The sequence below is a fragment of the Trichosurus vulpecula genome, chromosome 7, assembly GCF_011100635.1.
Source record: "Trichosurus vulpecula isolate mTriVul1 chromosome 7, mTriVul1.pri, whole genome shotgun sequence".
NCBI classification, from domain to species: Eukaryota; Metazoa; Chordata; class Mammalia; order Diprotodontia; family Phalangeridae; genus Trichosurus; species Trichosurus vulpecula.
Genome location: NC_050579.1, coordinates 223,574,074 through 223,588,511, shown reverse-complemented (window position 1 = coordinate 223,588,511; position 14,438 = coordinate 223,574,074). Strand labels below are relative to the sequence as shown.

The 14,438-nt window shown below is 38.5% G+C and overlaps 1 protein-coding gene across 1 annotated transcript in view; it reads right to left on the bottom strand.

Moving 5' to 3' along the window:
• BMP5 (bone morphogenetic protein 5) overlaps window positions 1-14,438 on the bottom strand; it is a 173,899-nt gene that overhangs the window by 93,542 nt on the left and 65,919 nt on the right. Inside the window, exon 2 of the mRNA XM_036769333.1 lies at window positions 5,828-6,020. Within this exon, the coding sequence (XP_036625228.1) occupies window positions 5,828-6,020 (193 nt within the window). The remainder of the gene's footprint in view (window positions 1-5,827; window positions 6,021-14,438) is intronic.

The following is a 14,438-nucleotide window of genomic DNA, read 5'->3' as shown; positions in this document are numbered from 1 at the left end:
GTGTGTGTCTGTGTGTGTCTGTGTGTCTGTGTGTGTGTGTGTGTGTGAAGAATATAGTTAAAACTAGAGACTCACTCAATGCTTTTTCCAGTCCTTCATTAGGAGAAGCAGCCCAAATCTGATAAATACAATTTATCCAAGACAATTCCAAAGGACTCATGATGAAAAAAATGCTATCCACCCCCCAGAGAGAGAACTGATGAACTCTGAGTGCAAACTGAAGTAGAACTTTTTTCACTTTTTTTTTCTTGGTTTTGTAAAAATGTAGCTAATAATGAAATGTGTTTTGTATTAAGTCACATGTACTACTGATATCACAATGCTTGCCTTCTCAGTGGGTGGAGGAGGATATGGTTGGAAAGAGAGTTTCATACTCAAAATTTTTTAAAAAAAAAACAATAAAATAAGTAAACAATAAATCTGGGGGAAAAGCAAGATATGTAAAAATAGTTTTATGTAAAAAAAGAAAGAAAAAGAGATGCCATCCAGACAAAGTGCAAAATAGGAGAGTTGGGGGTGGCAGAGTACCATGTAGAGAAAAGTTCATTGGATTTGGGAGAGATGATGTGACTTCTCATTATGGCTTCTATATGTACTGTTTGTATGACCATGGGCAAGGCACTTCACTTTAAATTCTCATCTATAAAATGAGGCAGGTTTTTACTATCTGATATTTAAGATATCTTTCAAGTCTATGTTCTATAATTCTACCTTATCACTTTTTCACCGGGGAGGCCGATGTGGCAATTACAGAGAGATAGGAAATACCATTCCTTTACTCAAGAGAATGATTCTCTATGTAGCATTCTACATGAAAAAGTAGTTAATGATTACTGCCAAATGTGTGATGAGTTGTAAGAACTATAGGAATTCAAAAGGATGAGAACTTCATGGAAGGAAGGAAGGAATGGAAGGAGGGAGGGAGGGAGAAAGGAAGGAAGGTAGGAAGGAAAGAAGGAAGGAAGGAAGGAAGGAAGGAAGGAAGGAAGGAAGGAAGGAAGGAAGGGAAGGAAGGAAGGGAAGGAGAAAGGGAGGGAGGGAGGGAGGGAGGAAGAAAAAAAAAGCATTAATTAAGCTTTTACTGTGTGCCAGGCACTGCAGAAACAGATACAAAAAGTGAGACAGATACAATCCTCAAATTCAACAAGATTATAGTCTGAATGTGAGAAACCCTATTACCAGCTCCAAGAAGAATGTTATGCAGTGGGGGTTAGTGACTTCCTGCTGGAAGGAATGGAGGCGAAACTATATAGACCCACCCTGTCTAAATATTGGGCATCTCCTATGAGAGAGACAGCATGATATATTGAATAGAAGGCTACTCTTAAAGTCAGAAAGACCTGGGTTCAAGCATTGTCAATGACAAACAGTAATACTGTGTGACCGTAAGACACTTAACCTTGTCCTGCCTCCAGACAATTCTCAGACTAGAACTTCTTTAGAAGTTACCAGCTGTGGGGCAGCTAGGTGGCACAGTGAGTCGAGCACCAGTCCTGGAGGCAGGGGGACCTGAGTTCAAATATGGCCTCAGACACTTGACGCGCTTACTAGCTGTGTAACCTTGGGCAAGTCACTTAACCTCAATTACCCTGCTGTCCCCGCTCAAAAAAAAAGTTACCAGCTGCATTGACAGAGGGAGTTTCTGTACTTAGAATCACTGATTAGACCCACCCCCCAAAAAAATCCTTAAACACCCTCTACTATGTATATGGTCAGTCAGAAATTCCACTAACATTTATTAAGTACCTACTATGTGCTGGACATTGTGCTAAGCTCTGGTGATACAAAGAAAAGGTAGAGGGGAGATTGGTGAAGAAATAGTGCCTGCTATCAAGGAGCTCACAGTCTAATGAGGAAGACAGAGTGAAAACATCTATGTACAAACAAGATAAATACAGGATACGTTGGAGATAATAAACAAAGTGGAGGTACTAGCATTAAGCAGAGTTGGGAAAGGTATCTTATAGAAGGTCAGATTTTAGCAGGAACCTGAAAGAAGTCAGGGAAGCCAGGGGGTATTGATGGGGAGAGAGAACATTCCAGATAACGGGGAACAAGCAGTGGAAATGCCCAGAAAAGAAAGACGAGAGTGTCTTGTTTGAGAAATAGCAAAGGGGTCACTGTCCCTAAATGGAAGAATACATGAAGGTGAGTAAGGTATAAGAAGACTGGAAAGGTAGAAGGGGGCCTGGTTTTATAGACATGGAGTTTGGTAGTACAGGCCTGAAATCCCTGCTACTGGGGAAGTTGAAGCTGATGAATTTGTTGAGCTCAGAAGTTCTAAGCTGAAGTAGGGCAGCTTGGTGGCGCAGTGGTTAGAGCACCAGGCCTGCAATCAGGAAGACTCATCTTCTGAGTTCAACTCCAGCCTTAGACATATGCTAGCTGAATGACCCCGGGCAAGTCACTCAACCCTGTTTGCCTCCATTTCCTTATCTCCGCTGGAGAAGGAAATGGCAAACCACTCTATTATCTTTGTCAAGAAAACCCCAAACGTGGTCACAAAGTGACTGAAAAATGACTGAAACAAAAGAGTTGAATTTGATCAAGTGTCCAAATTAAATCCAGCGTCAATCACCCTAGGAGTGGGGTGGTGGTGATGGTGGACAACTAGCTGCCTAAGGAAGGATAAACCAGGTTAAAAATGGACCTGGTCAAAGCTCATGTGTTGGCAGTGAGATCAGAATTGTGATTGGCCATTGTGCTTTCAGCCTGGCTAAGTTTGGGAAACCCAGTATCAAAAAAAAAAATAGACAACTACATGTAAATTGAGAAATGCGAAGGTGGAATCCAGGTATGTATTTGAATGAGGATAAAAAGAAAGCGCAGAGAGACAAAGAAAGGACACTGATACGACAGTTTACCATAGACTGGGTGGCCACCCAGGGGATACAGAAAATACTTCCATGGTATAGGTCACAAAACTGGTCCAGAGGTAAGAAATAGTAGCAACTGTTGTAGCAATAGCTTATGGTAGTTTATATTAGGAGCAACTAAATATAAATTCTTCTATGAGTGCAGTTGCACAACGTATAAGCAGTGATGAAATAGTTGTTCCCATCACACATGAAATGGTGTTTTAATCTATCACTTCCTAGGAACTAAATGGTAATGATGTTGGAATGAAATTATAAAAATCTTGTGTGTATGTGTGGGGGGGTGGGGGGTGGGTGGATGTATATATACATACATACATACACACATATATATATATGTTTATAGACCTATGATTTCATTAAAAATAACGAGCTCCTATTGAGAAACTTCTTATACTTTTGCAGATCAACACTTTATTATCTAAAAGAGTTGCCAGTAACAGTGAAAGGTTTAGTGACTTGCCCAGGGTGATACAAACAATATGTCAGAGAAAGGAGTTTAACCCAGGTTTTCCTGACTCTGAGGAAGTTTCTCTATTCATCAACCCACAATGACAATTATATTATGCTTTTATCACAAGATGAGATCATTGCCCATGTAAGCTTTCTATGGTAGAATAAAATAAAACAAAATGCACACCATGGCTCACATATAAATAGAGTAGGCGGTTGACTCTGCTGTGTGATTTTAGGGGCCTTGGAAGGATCCAAAGACCAAAAACATCTTCCATCATCTATTTGCCAAACTGTTGAATTTTACAATTAGATAAGTTTTGCTTTGTGTTAAGGCTTATATTCTCTGTAATCTTTAATAATTCAAATTACGAGGGCGATTACTTAGCTAGGTGGTACAGCGCCAGCCCTGGAGTCAGGAGGACCTGAATTCAAATTTGGTCTCAGACATTTGCTAACTGTGTGACCCTAGGCAAGTCACTTAACCTTGTTTGCCTCAGTTTTCCTCATCTACAAAATGAGTTGGAGAAGGAAATGGCAAACCACTCTATTATCTTTGCAAGAAAACCCCAAATGGGGTCATGAAGAGTAGGACACAACTAAACAACAAGGGTGATAAGTCTAGTCTCCACCACACACTCATTAACCCTTAAACACCTCCACCGCCACCTTGCAAATGTTAAGGGATTTAGAGATCTAAACGCAATCTTCTGCCCTTGGCAAAAAGCACGCATCTCTCTCCATACAAGGTGTGGATGGAAAGAGTATCAGAAAACATCAAACTACAAATATATAGGTTTGGAAGGAAAAGAGAAAAAAGCTATAAACATTCATTTATATCACAGGTTCTTAACCTAGCTCCTTGGGGGTTCATGCAGCAAAGATAAGCTCTATTAGTTGGCATGTTCCTGTTTCTGGGAAACTGATAACCTGTAAGGGTCAGTGGCAGTGGTTCAGCGGATAGAACACTTACTGAGTTCAAATTCAGCCTCAGGGGACAGCTAGGCGGTACAGTGAGTAGAGAACCTGCCCTCGAGTCAGGAGGACCTGAGTTCAAATCTGGCCTTAGACACTTGACACATGTACTAGCCTTTGTGACCTTGGGCAAGTCACTTAACCCCAATTGCCCTGACTTCCCCCCTCCAAAAAAAACCCCCAAAAACAAACAAACAAATTAAGCCTCAGACACTGTGTGAACCTAGGCAAGCCACCTCTGTTTGCTTCAGGTTCTTCATCTGAAAATGGAAAGGATAATAGCACTTACCTCACAGGGTTATTATGAGGATCAAATGAGATAATATTTATAAAATGCTTAGCACAGTAAAGGTCTCTTAGTTAATGTCAGCTATTACTTTTAGTATCATCACCATCATCATCATCATCATTATCATTATCATCATCATCATCGTCATCATCATCATCATCATTATTATTATTAATTATTATCCTTAACTTTGTTGATCTTGGTCTGGCAACTTGCTTCTGTTTCAGTGGAATAGATCATTATTGAATAACATTTGGTACCCCATAATTGCAATGCTCATAGAACCGTGTGATCTAAACAGCTTCTCATTCACATTGCTCTGATAATACCCTGTTATTACTGGGTTGTTCGAGTTGATGTCATTCCCTTGGAACCTATCTATTTGGGTTTGGGGTACATGGAGACATGTCGTGTCCGTGCACGTGAAGAAAAAAGGAACTAGTTAATTGGTGTCAGAACGTAGTAGGAGGGATCCTAGGGGCTGGTGTGATCTGGTTAGATTGTGACAGCCAGCTACCACTGCTGGAGCTTGGCTCCAGATTGGGCCAGGGGGCCATAATCTGACAGAGTCCTTTTTAGGACTGGATCTGAGAATAGAGGACCTAAGTTTCAATCCTATTTCTGTTACTACTTGGGGGACTTTGGGTAAATCACTTAATCTCACAGGTTTCAGTTTCCTCACCCATACAATAAGAGGGTTGAATTGAATGACCTCTAATGTGCCTTTCCTAGGATTTATGATCCTATGATATTATGAAAGCTCTCACATAGATGTCCCTTGGAAGGACAACTCCTAGAACTGTTACCAGTAATTAGTACTTTAGTAACGTATTTCCTCATGAAATCTGGCTTTGAAGAAATGTGAATTTTACTGGGGGAGGAGGGATGTAGGGATAATTTCACATCCAGAGCCATGGCCATTGACAGCACGGATGACTCGTATGAAAGAAAGGATGTAAGGAGAGGGAGGAAAGGCTGAGAAAGGGAGAATTGAAGGACATCAATTATAAATTTCACCCCCTTTACAATTTTGGCAGGAGCTGGAGCTACACCGCACATCACTTTGGAGGTGGGAAACATGATTTGACCTCTTAGTATAGGCAAATACATGGCATAATGAGATATTTTGAAATGGTGTTTAGCTATAACATTAAATTAGTTTTCAAAAATAGGAAGTTACCTCAATAAATGAATAAGCAAACAAATAAACAAACAAGCAAATAATTAAATATACCTATTTGGGTATTCCTTGATGATCTGATATATGCTAATCTTAATAGTTTCATTTTCAAACCGATTGTTGCTGCGGTCTTTGTATATCCGGAATTCAGCGGCTGTCACTGCTTCTCCATGAGGAATTTGTGTGAGATCAAACCGAAACTCTTTATAGTGCCTTCGCTGGTGAGAAAAATCCTTGTCTCTTTCGACTGTTTAAAAAGAAGAAAGAAAGGGGAAAAAGTGAGCCCTTTAAAAATATGGCAATTAACAGTAAATTCTACAGCTTTAAATATAAAAACAAACAAGCAGGATGATATAAAAACTGGGCAAATACTAAAACCACAAAGCCAGACATGCTTCCAGTTAAAGGAAATTCCACGAGCCAACAGTCTTCAGTTCAAAAGGGAAAAAAAAACCTCTGTGGTTTCATACAAATTCCAGGAACCTGAATGGAAAGAATATCCAAAAAAGTTTTAAAATTGAATGTTGTAAAGTAATTAGAAATGTGGACCAAATGAAAGTGCATGGGACACTCTCAAACTTTATTTGAATAAAGCAGATATGAAGGAAGTAACTGGAATTACAGGTGAAGCTAGAATTGGGTAACACATGTAAGGAAGAAAAGAAGGTAAAGGCTTCTACCTGAGTTATCATATGTACACAAATACTTTGACATAAGGTATTTTTTAAGAGGCTAAGTAATGGGAATAAATTCATTTACATCAGAGGTTCTTAGCTCCTAATCCCTTGGGGGTTCAAATATATATTTCAGGAGGTTCACAGAAATGGATTGTAAAATACAGCTTTATTTTCAGTAACCAACAATTAAATTTTAACATGTCTTTCCATTGTTTAAAATCCTTATTCTTAGAAGGGACGCATAGGTTTCACCAGACTGCAAAAGGGATCCATGACGTGAAATGGTTAAAAAAATCCAAAAAACAAACAAACCAAAAAAAAAATCCCTTCATTTATATAGTCAATATTGTCTCTTAGAGTCTTCCTAACCTCTTCTAGCAGAAGGCTGGTCTTCTGCCTCCACTCTGCAAATCAAATTTGCTCAAGAAGTATTTGTACTTATGCACATGACCAGGATTTTAGTGCTGGACTTTGAGAAGTCTAATCCAATCTCTTCATTTCACACATGAAGAAACTGAGTTAGAGATGGGCTAAGTGACTGCTCAGAGGTAAGGTGAATAACCCAGGACTCCTGGCTACCAAATCAATATTCTTTCTCTTACATCATGCTGCCTTCTTAGGGGAAAAAACAAGTTTGTTTGCTCTTTAACTAAGAGAAAACAACTTCACCAGCCACCACCAATGGAAGTCAGGGAACATTTCCTCCTAAGGGAATTTTAAAATGTTGAAGAAATTAGAATGCTACATGTTGGGCAGATCATTACATAGAGGTTATTGTGCAACAATGGATTGGCTTCAGAATAGACTACAACAGTTTGGATTAGGTTCAGACAACGTGGCAAGCACTATATGGACTACAGAATCTGGTAGGTATCACATAAATACTAAACAGGCTGCCTGGCCACTGGGTTCATTTAAAATGATGCAATGTCTTTGTTAGTCCTATCTGTTTTGTAGAACTGTTGGGTTCATAAATCTCAATTAGCCATGGTAAAAAGTTTCAATGTCAAGTGAAATCCACATGCTTGGGTATTTCATGGATCTGTGATTTTTTTTTTTGCTTTTGATGCTCTCTGTTAATGAAGATTTAAATCCTTCTATAATGGATTCTAACCCTAACTTCTGTTATAATGGCACATACATTATGAAAAGGACAAGATTATTTTTTGTAAAAGAACTTTTGAAATAAAAATACACTGATACGTTAACAAATATTGAGTATCTACTCTGCAATCCACCACACTGGATACAGGTAAAATAGTAGAATGACATCTTAATTATTGAAAAATTATGCTTACAGTAACAGACGATGGCCAGAAAGTTTCTTATTAGAGTTTAAGTTCCTTGAGGGTAGGGACTTTTTGCCTTTCTTTGAATCCCCAGTACTTAGCACATAGTAGGTGCTTAATAAATGCCTATTGACTAGACTTACCAGAGGAAGTCATAAAATATATGCCTTAGGAATACATTCCATAGAAGGATACAGTGTTGGGGGAAAAGCATTGGACTTAGAATCTGAATACTGTCTGACTCTGCCGTTTAGTGGTCATATGACTATGGACAAATTAAATAAAAATCACCTTCCTCATATGAAATTGGGGAGGGTGTATTACATATATAACACAATTACTGTGGGAGTTAGCACTTTGTAATCTCTAAAAAGTATATAAATGTGAGTTACGTATTTATCCACATATTTGTTTTTGGTATGGTTGTGAGTTATGAGACACCAAAGAATTGAAACTGATGCTTGCCAAAGTTCAATGGAAAGGCATTTGCCTGATGCAACACATTAGAAACAAAGAATTATAGAGAATTTTGAAGTATGTCATCAGCAGCTCTGTTTGGTTTCTATTCCAAAGAACATCATGCCTCCCCAAGAATAAGCCAATCACCTAAAATCTCATCATTCAGATTGATTCAGTTTTTGATACTCAGCGTCTTTTCAACTCCCTCAGTTGCTTCTCCCCTCTGATTGGAGGAATTGAGCACTGCACTCTTCCCAAAGCCTTCCTTATTAGAGGGCTCAGAACTTTCCAAGTAACTTTCCATTTTCCATCAGCAGCTCTGCTTGTTTTCCACTCCATGGAACATTTGTCCTCTGTTCTCCCCGCCCCTCCCCCCATCTGCTTTTCAGTCAAGGGCTGTTTCATTACTTTCATTATTTGTATTCCCTGAACTTAGCCCAGTGCCCAGAACACAGCAGACACTAAATAGATGTTTGTTGAATTGAGATGTTTGTCTCAAAAAAAAGGGAGGGCAGTCATGTGCTGACAGTGAGGAATAATTGACAGGCCTGATTAGTGTTTTCCTTTGAATCTATGAGTGTCTTCATGATGTCAGTGTAATCACAGAAGGGTCTCAGCTTGTTAGATGGATCCCTTATGGCAAATTTATGAAAGTCCATGGACAACAGTCACAAAGGTTTATAGATGGATTGTGAGTTGCATGGTTAGACTGAGTACCCCCATTGATGACATCACAGGATTTTGTTGTCATGTCAGACTCTTCATGACCCCATTGAGGTTTTCCTGGAAAAAGAAATTAGAGTGGCTTACCACTTCATTCTCTAGCTCATTTTAAAGATGAGGAGATTGAGGCAAACAGGGTTAAGTGGCTTGCCTAGAGTCACGCATCTAGTAAGTGTCTGAGGCCAGATTTGAACTCATGAAGATGAGTCTTCTTAATTCCACACCCAATGCTCCATTCACTGTGCCACCTACCTGCCTGCAACAACAATGCTACTTGCCACTACTGTGGCTCTGTAAGACCAACAACACCAGCACATAGGAGGGCTGCTAGCACAGGTTCTTTGATATGCTTTTGTAAGGAAACCAACTTAAAGGGGTTTACAATCTCATTTTAATTAAACATGCATATATTATTCACTTAGTTCAGGGGGAAAAGTCAGCACCCTGAACTTCAGAGAAAATACAAACAGAAATTATACAAACAGAGCAAATAACACAAATTAGCAGACAGGATTTCTAACCATCTGACTATAGCAATACATACAGTTACCAGTGAGAAAAGCACCAACATCTGGAATTTCAAAGCTGGGGGGCTGCTTAATGGCTACCCAGAGTCTCATCTGGCAAAATCACAGGAACACTCTTTCAACAAGTGAGCCTCAAAGCAAAACCTCTCCTCACACAGTTCTGAGAGTTCTAGCCTACCCTCAGAGTATATATACCCTTTTGCAGGGCCTAAGGGCTTCACACCTCTAGTGAGCTAATTAGCAAAAGGGTGTGGGCCTTCCTACAACAAAGGGGAGACTCAATCAAAGGCACTTGATTGCCTTAGTGCTGAGAAGCACTACAAAAGAAAAAAAACAATAAAAAGTCCCACTTTGCTTGCCCTTACATTACTCCATCACAAGATTGTATGAATGTTATTATTTTTGTTTCATGATATAATGTTTTGATACAAAAATATTATTTACAAAATTATTGTCAAATGTTCCAGAAAACACAAATGTTTGCATTTGAGAATCTCAGAATACAGAAAAGAGTTAATGTTAGGAAAAGGTAGAAGATACCTAATAGGCAAAGATGGTAATGGTGAAGGTAAAGGGATATTCTGGAGAGAGAAAGGATACTTGGAATCACAGTACTAGGGCAGAAGTGAAGGTTCTCTAGATCCCAAAGAACAGACAATGACAGGACCCCAGTCCAGATCTTAAATGAATGGAAACCTGTCAGGGTAGTTATAGAGACAATACTTGTTCAGTTGAGTTGGACTAGATAACCTCTGAGATCCTTTCTGACTCTTAGGTTCTATGATTCTGAGGTTTATTCTTGTCAAGAAAAAAGGTTGATCTCCAAGGGAAGAGATAAAGAACCATCCCTTTTTAATCTTGATTTCTCTCAGTCACCCCAAAAGGACTAAAGAAAGTCTGTTAATGGACAAACAGAAGCTGTGTCCAGGGACATGTATGGCCCTCAGGTAGAATATTAGCTGACTAGGAGAATGAAAAGTCATTGGGGGAAGGGATGGGAAGTTCACTCACCACTCCTCCTTTTTTCCTTCTTTATATACCCATGACCTCATATGATACTTTGCAGCTATTTGGTACTTAATAAATGATTGCTGAATTATTCAATATTTAAATGGGTGCTATCATTAACATTTTCTCCTGTCTTACCCCATTGCTCATTTTACCATAGAGACACAAAGGAAGAAAAGAATATGATAGCACAGAAAATCCAGAAATAACTGTGACTTTTATTAATTGTGAGAAACAGCTTGGAGTTATTCCTAAGAGCTGGGAGGGGAAAGTTTTGGATACTGCTTATAAGTGACTTTAGTGAAGACCCAATCCTATACCTCAATTTCCTTGTCTATAAAAAAGGAATGATAATATACTCCTGTTTTTGCAAAGTAGCTATGAGGAAAGTGTTTTGTCACCTATAAAGAATCACAGAAAGTGAAAAAGCATTGATTAAATAATTATATACAGTATCTATTATCTATGTATGACCTGGGACATCTAGGTGGTGCAGTGGATGGAGCACTAGGGTTGGAATCAAGAAGACTCATTTTCATGGGTTAAAAACTGGCCTCAGATACTTACTGTGTGACCCTGGCCAAGCCACCCATCCCCTATTTGCTTCAATACCCTCATCTGTAAAAGGAACTGGAGAAGACCATGGCAAACCACTCCAGTGTCTTTGCCAAGAAAACCCCACATGGGGTCACAAAGATTTGGTCACAACTGAACAACTCAACAACAATCTGTCATCTAACTTTCTGTTATCCTCTCTCTCTCTCTCTGCCCCTCTCTCTCTCTGCCCCTCTCTCTCTTTGCCTCTCTCTTCTTTGCTTCTCTCTCTCTCTCTGCCTCTCTCTCTCTCTCTCTCTCTTTCTCTCTCTCTCTCTCTCTCTCTCTCTCTCATCTGGCTTTTTCTAAATGTAAATCCAAACAAAGAAATAGCCCCTTTGTTGTGTTCCGTAATGTTAGCAGTATTTAATATTTTCAGTTGTTTTCCTTTTACTACTTTTTAAGTATTTAATACTTCATTGTTTTAGTATTTAGATGCATCTATTATTTCATCTGAGTGAAGGATCCTCACACAATGCAGATTGCAACCCCTCCATAGCTTTTTATTTTGTATCATTCTTATCTATACTTTCGGTAAAACCTCTGTAAAGGGCTTACTCACTGTTCCAGAATATCTGGATGTTAACAATATGGCATTTGGATTGTCCAACTATAGTACTTCATTCTCTCTACATAGACAGCTGTCTTCTGTTTCCAGTGATATATGCACTAGGTATCATTTCTGCAACTTCTTCTTGCATATAAAATATTGACAGGTATATACTGCCACCCATTTACAGCTGCCATAACTTTTTCCATTGCTCCTTTAGCATTTTGTTGTAGAAACTATGAAAGAGAAATTTTCAAAATGGGCGGCTACTGATTGGAGATTGCCTGAATTGTAACATAAGAATGCATGAATTCCTACCTCACCATAAGAAATTATGGATATGAGGAATTCAGATAAGCATGGGAAGACTTCCATGCACTGATACAGAGTGAAGTAAGCAGCACCAAGATAAAAATATGCACCAATCACTGTAGTAATGTAAGCCACTAAAAATAGCTTAACTCTGATTAACTGCAATGACCAATTTTAAACCCGGAAAATAGATGAACAAACACATCCTTTCTCTCTTGATAAGGAGGCTAGGGGCCACAGAATTATAATATTGCACACATTGTCAGATGTGCTCATTTCATCATAGGTTTTGCTTAATTACTGTTTTTCGTTATAAGAGAGAGTTAAATGGGAAAGGGGCTATGTGGGAAAACTATTGTTGTCTAAAAACAAGTCATCAGTAACTTTTTAATGGAAAAATAAATAATCTTAGAACTTTGAGAGGGAAAGAAATGTTGTGAGGTTCATTTTTAAAATAAAGATACTGAAGCGTAGGTAGATTAAAGGACTTGCCAAAAACTTTCATAACAAATCAGTGGCTCAGTCAAGCTCAGAATGGTGATATCTGGATTTTCAAACAGGGATTTCCTCCACTGGGAAGACACACAAGGGTTTTCCTCCTATCATTGTTAAATTTTAGTCATTTTTGAACACTGATATAAACAATAAAATATGAAAACTCCCAGGGAACCAGGAGTAGGATTAAAAGTTCTTTCTAGATTTTCCATTATCTTCTTCTACCTTTTTTTGTTTGGGGACAGGGGGTGGGGTGGGAGTTGGCCCTCACCTAACCCAAAAATACACTCTCCCCTTTTCACTCCTACATTTATTCTTTTTTACAGTTATTTGAGCCCTCATCCAACCAACTATAGCTGGCTTCACAGAAATAAACATAGAAATATATCTGAGCAAGTTTTATATATTTTCCTTATGTGTGCATTCATAATGAATGTATATATACACACATGAATATGTATATATTCATACATACATGTACATATATTATTGTTGTATAATATACATATTACAATTTTCTAGTTATTTGTTTTCTGAGAAGACTGCATCTCTTCCAATGAATAGACTCAGCTCTGCTTGGACCTGTAAACTCCATCACAAGACCTTCCCAAAAGGGAAATCACCATCATCACAGTCTTCAGATAACATCTGAAAAGTCTGAAGTTCAAACTTTGAGATATTACATAATGTTACACCATATTTACAATTAATTTCCGATTTGAAATGTAGGAAAAAGTGTATTCCTGGGAATAACCACAAAGCAAGGAGTTTCTTAGGACTAGCTATAAAGTATGCACCTGCATAGTTCAGATGAGTATTGAATCCATATTATGTAAAGTCATCTACTGTTCAAAATTCCCCTGTGAAATGTTAGTGTAATAAAGTGGAAAGCTAGAATTTCATCCTTTATTATAAATTTTCAGTTTTCTAATCCAGGCTATTTAACCTAAACCCTAAGGGGGCACATTTTCAAAGGGTTTCATAAAATTTATATTAAACATACCACACAGAATAAAGTTGCATTGTAGATTTGTCCAGGATGTCAAATGCCTGAATCCCACTGACTTGGATCATAATTGTGCCAATAAATTCCGTGCAGCACTTTGGAAAGAGTAATGGAATGAGACTGGTATTTACATAGCCTCATTCTCCTAATGAAGCCCAAAATATTCAGTAAGGTAGTCTCGATTGCCTCCATCAATGAGAGTAGGAGGTGACAAGAATTAATATCCCTATTTTATGAATGAGAAGCTAGGTGATGACAGCAAGTTAGTGACAGAACTCTGTCTCCTAATACCCAGTACAAAGCCGCATTCAGTAGCTCATACCACCTACATAACAAGGTTCTACGTCTATTTTCCCCTTTTGGAATTTAGTACATTTGGGGCTACATTTTAAGATTTCAGTCATTTTGGAATACAGATGTAGACAGTAAATTATGAAAACTACAAGGCAACCAGGAGTAGGATCAAAAGCTCCTCATTTTTTCCACTGTCTTCTTATACCTGTCCTGGATATGAACTTGACCTTTTTTCATCCCTCCTGTGGGCTAGAGGTATCCTTCTGGTATTTATAGAATCATATACTATCAGGGCTGAGAGGGAACTTTAAGATCATCTAGTCCAACATCTTTACTTTTTTATACCAATGTGGTTTTTATTTGTTCAGGGAACTCTCAGGGAGGAAACTTTCTCTACCACAATTTGCTCTGTAACTTATATTCTTAAAGACTTTTCTGGGGACATTGAGAGATCAGGTGATTTGTACATGGTCACATAGGCTGTATGTGTCAGAGACAGAGTTTGAACCCTTATCTCATTGGTGTCAAGATCTCTATCTACTACAGCACTGTTTCTCACATTACAAATGAGACAACAGAGGCCCAGGGAGTTTAAAGGACTAAAACTTGGGTCTTTAGCCTCCCAACCTAGTGTTCTTACCATCACAAATTGGATCATCAATATCTTTTTTCCCCTTTGTACTCACTCCTTGGGAGATCTCTGTTTTCAGGGACTTGTCTGTCATCTGACT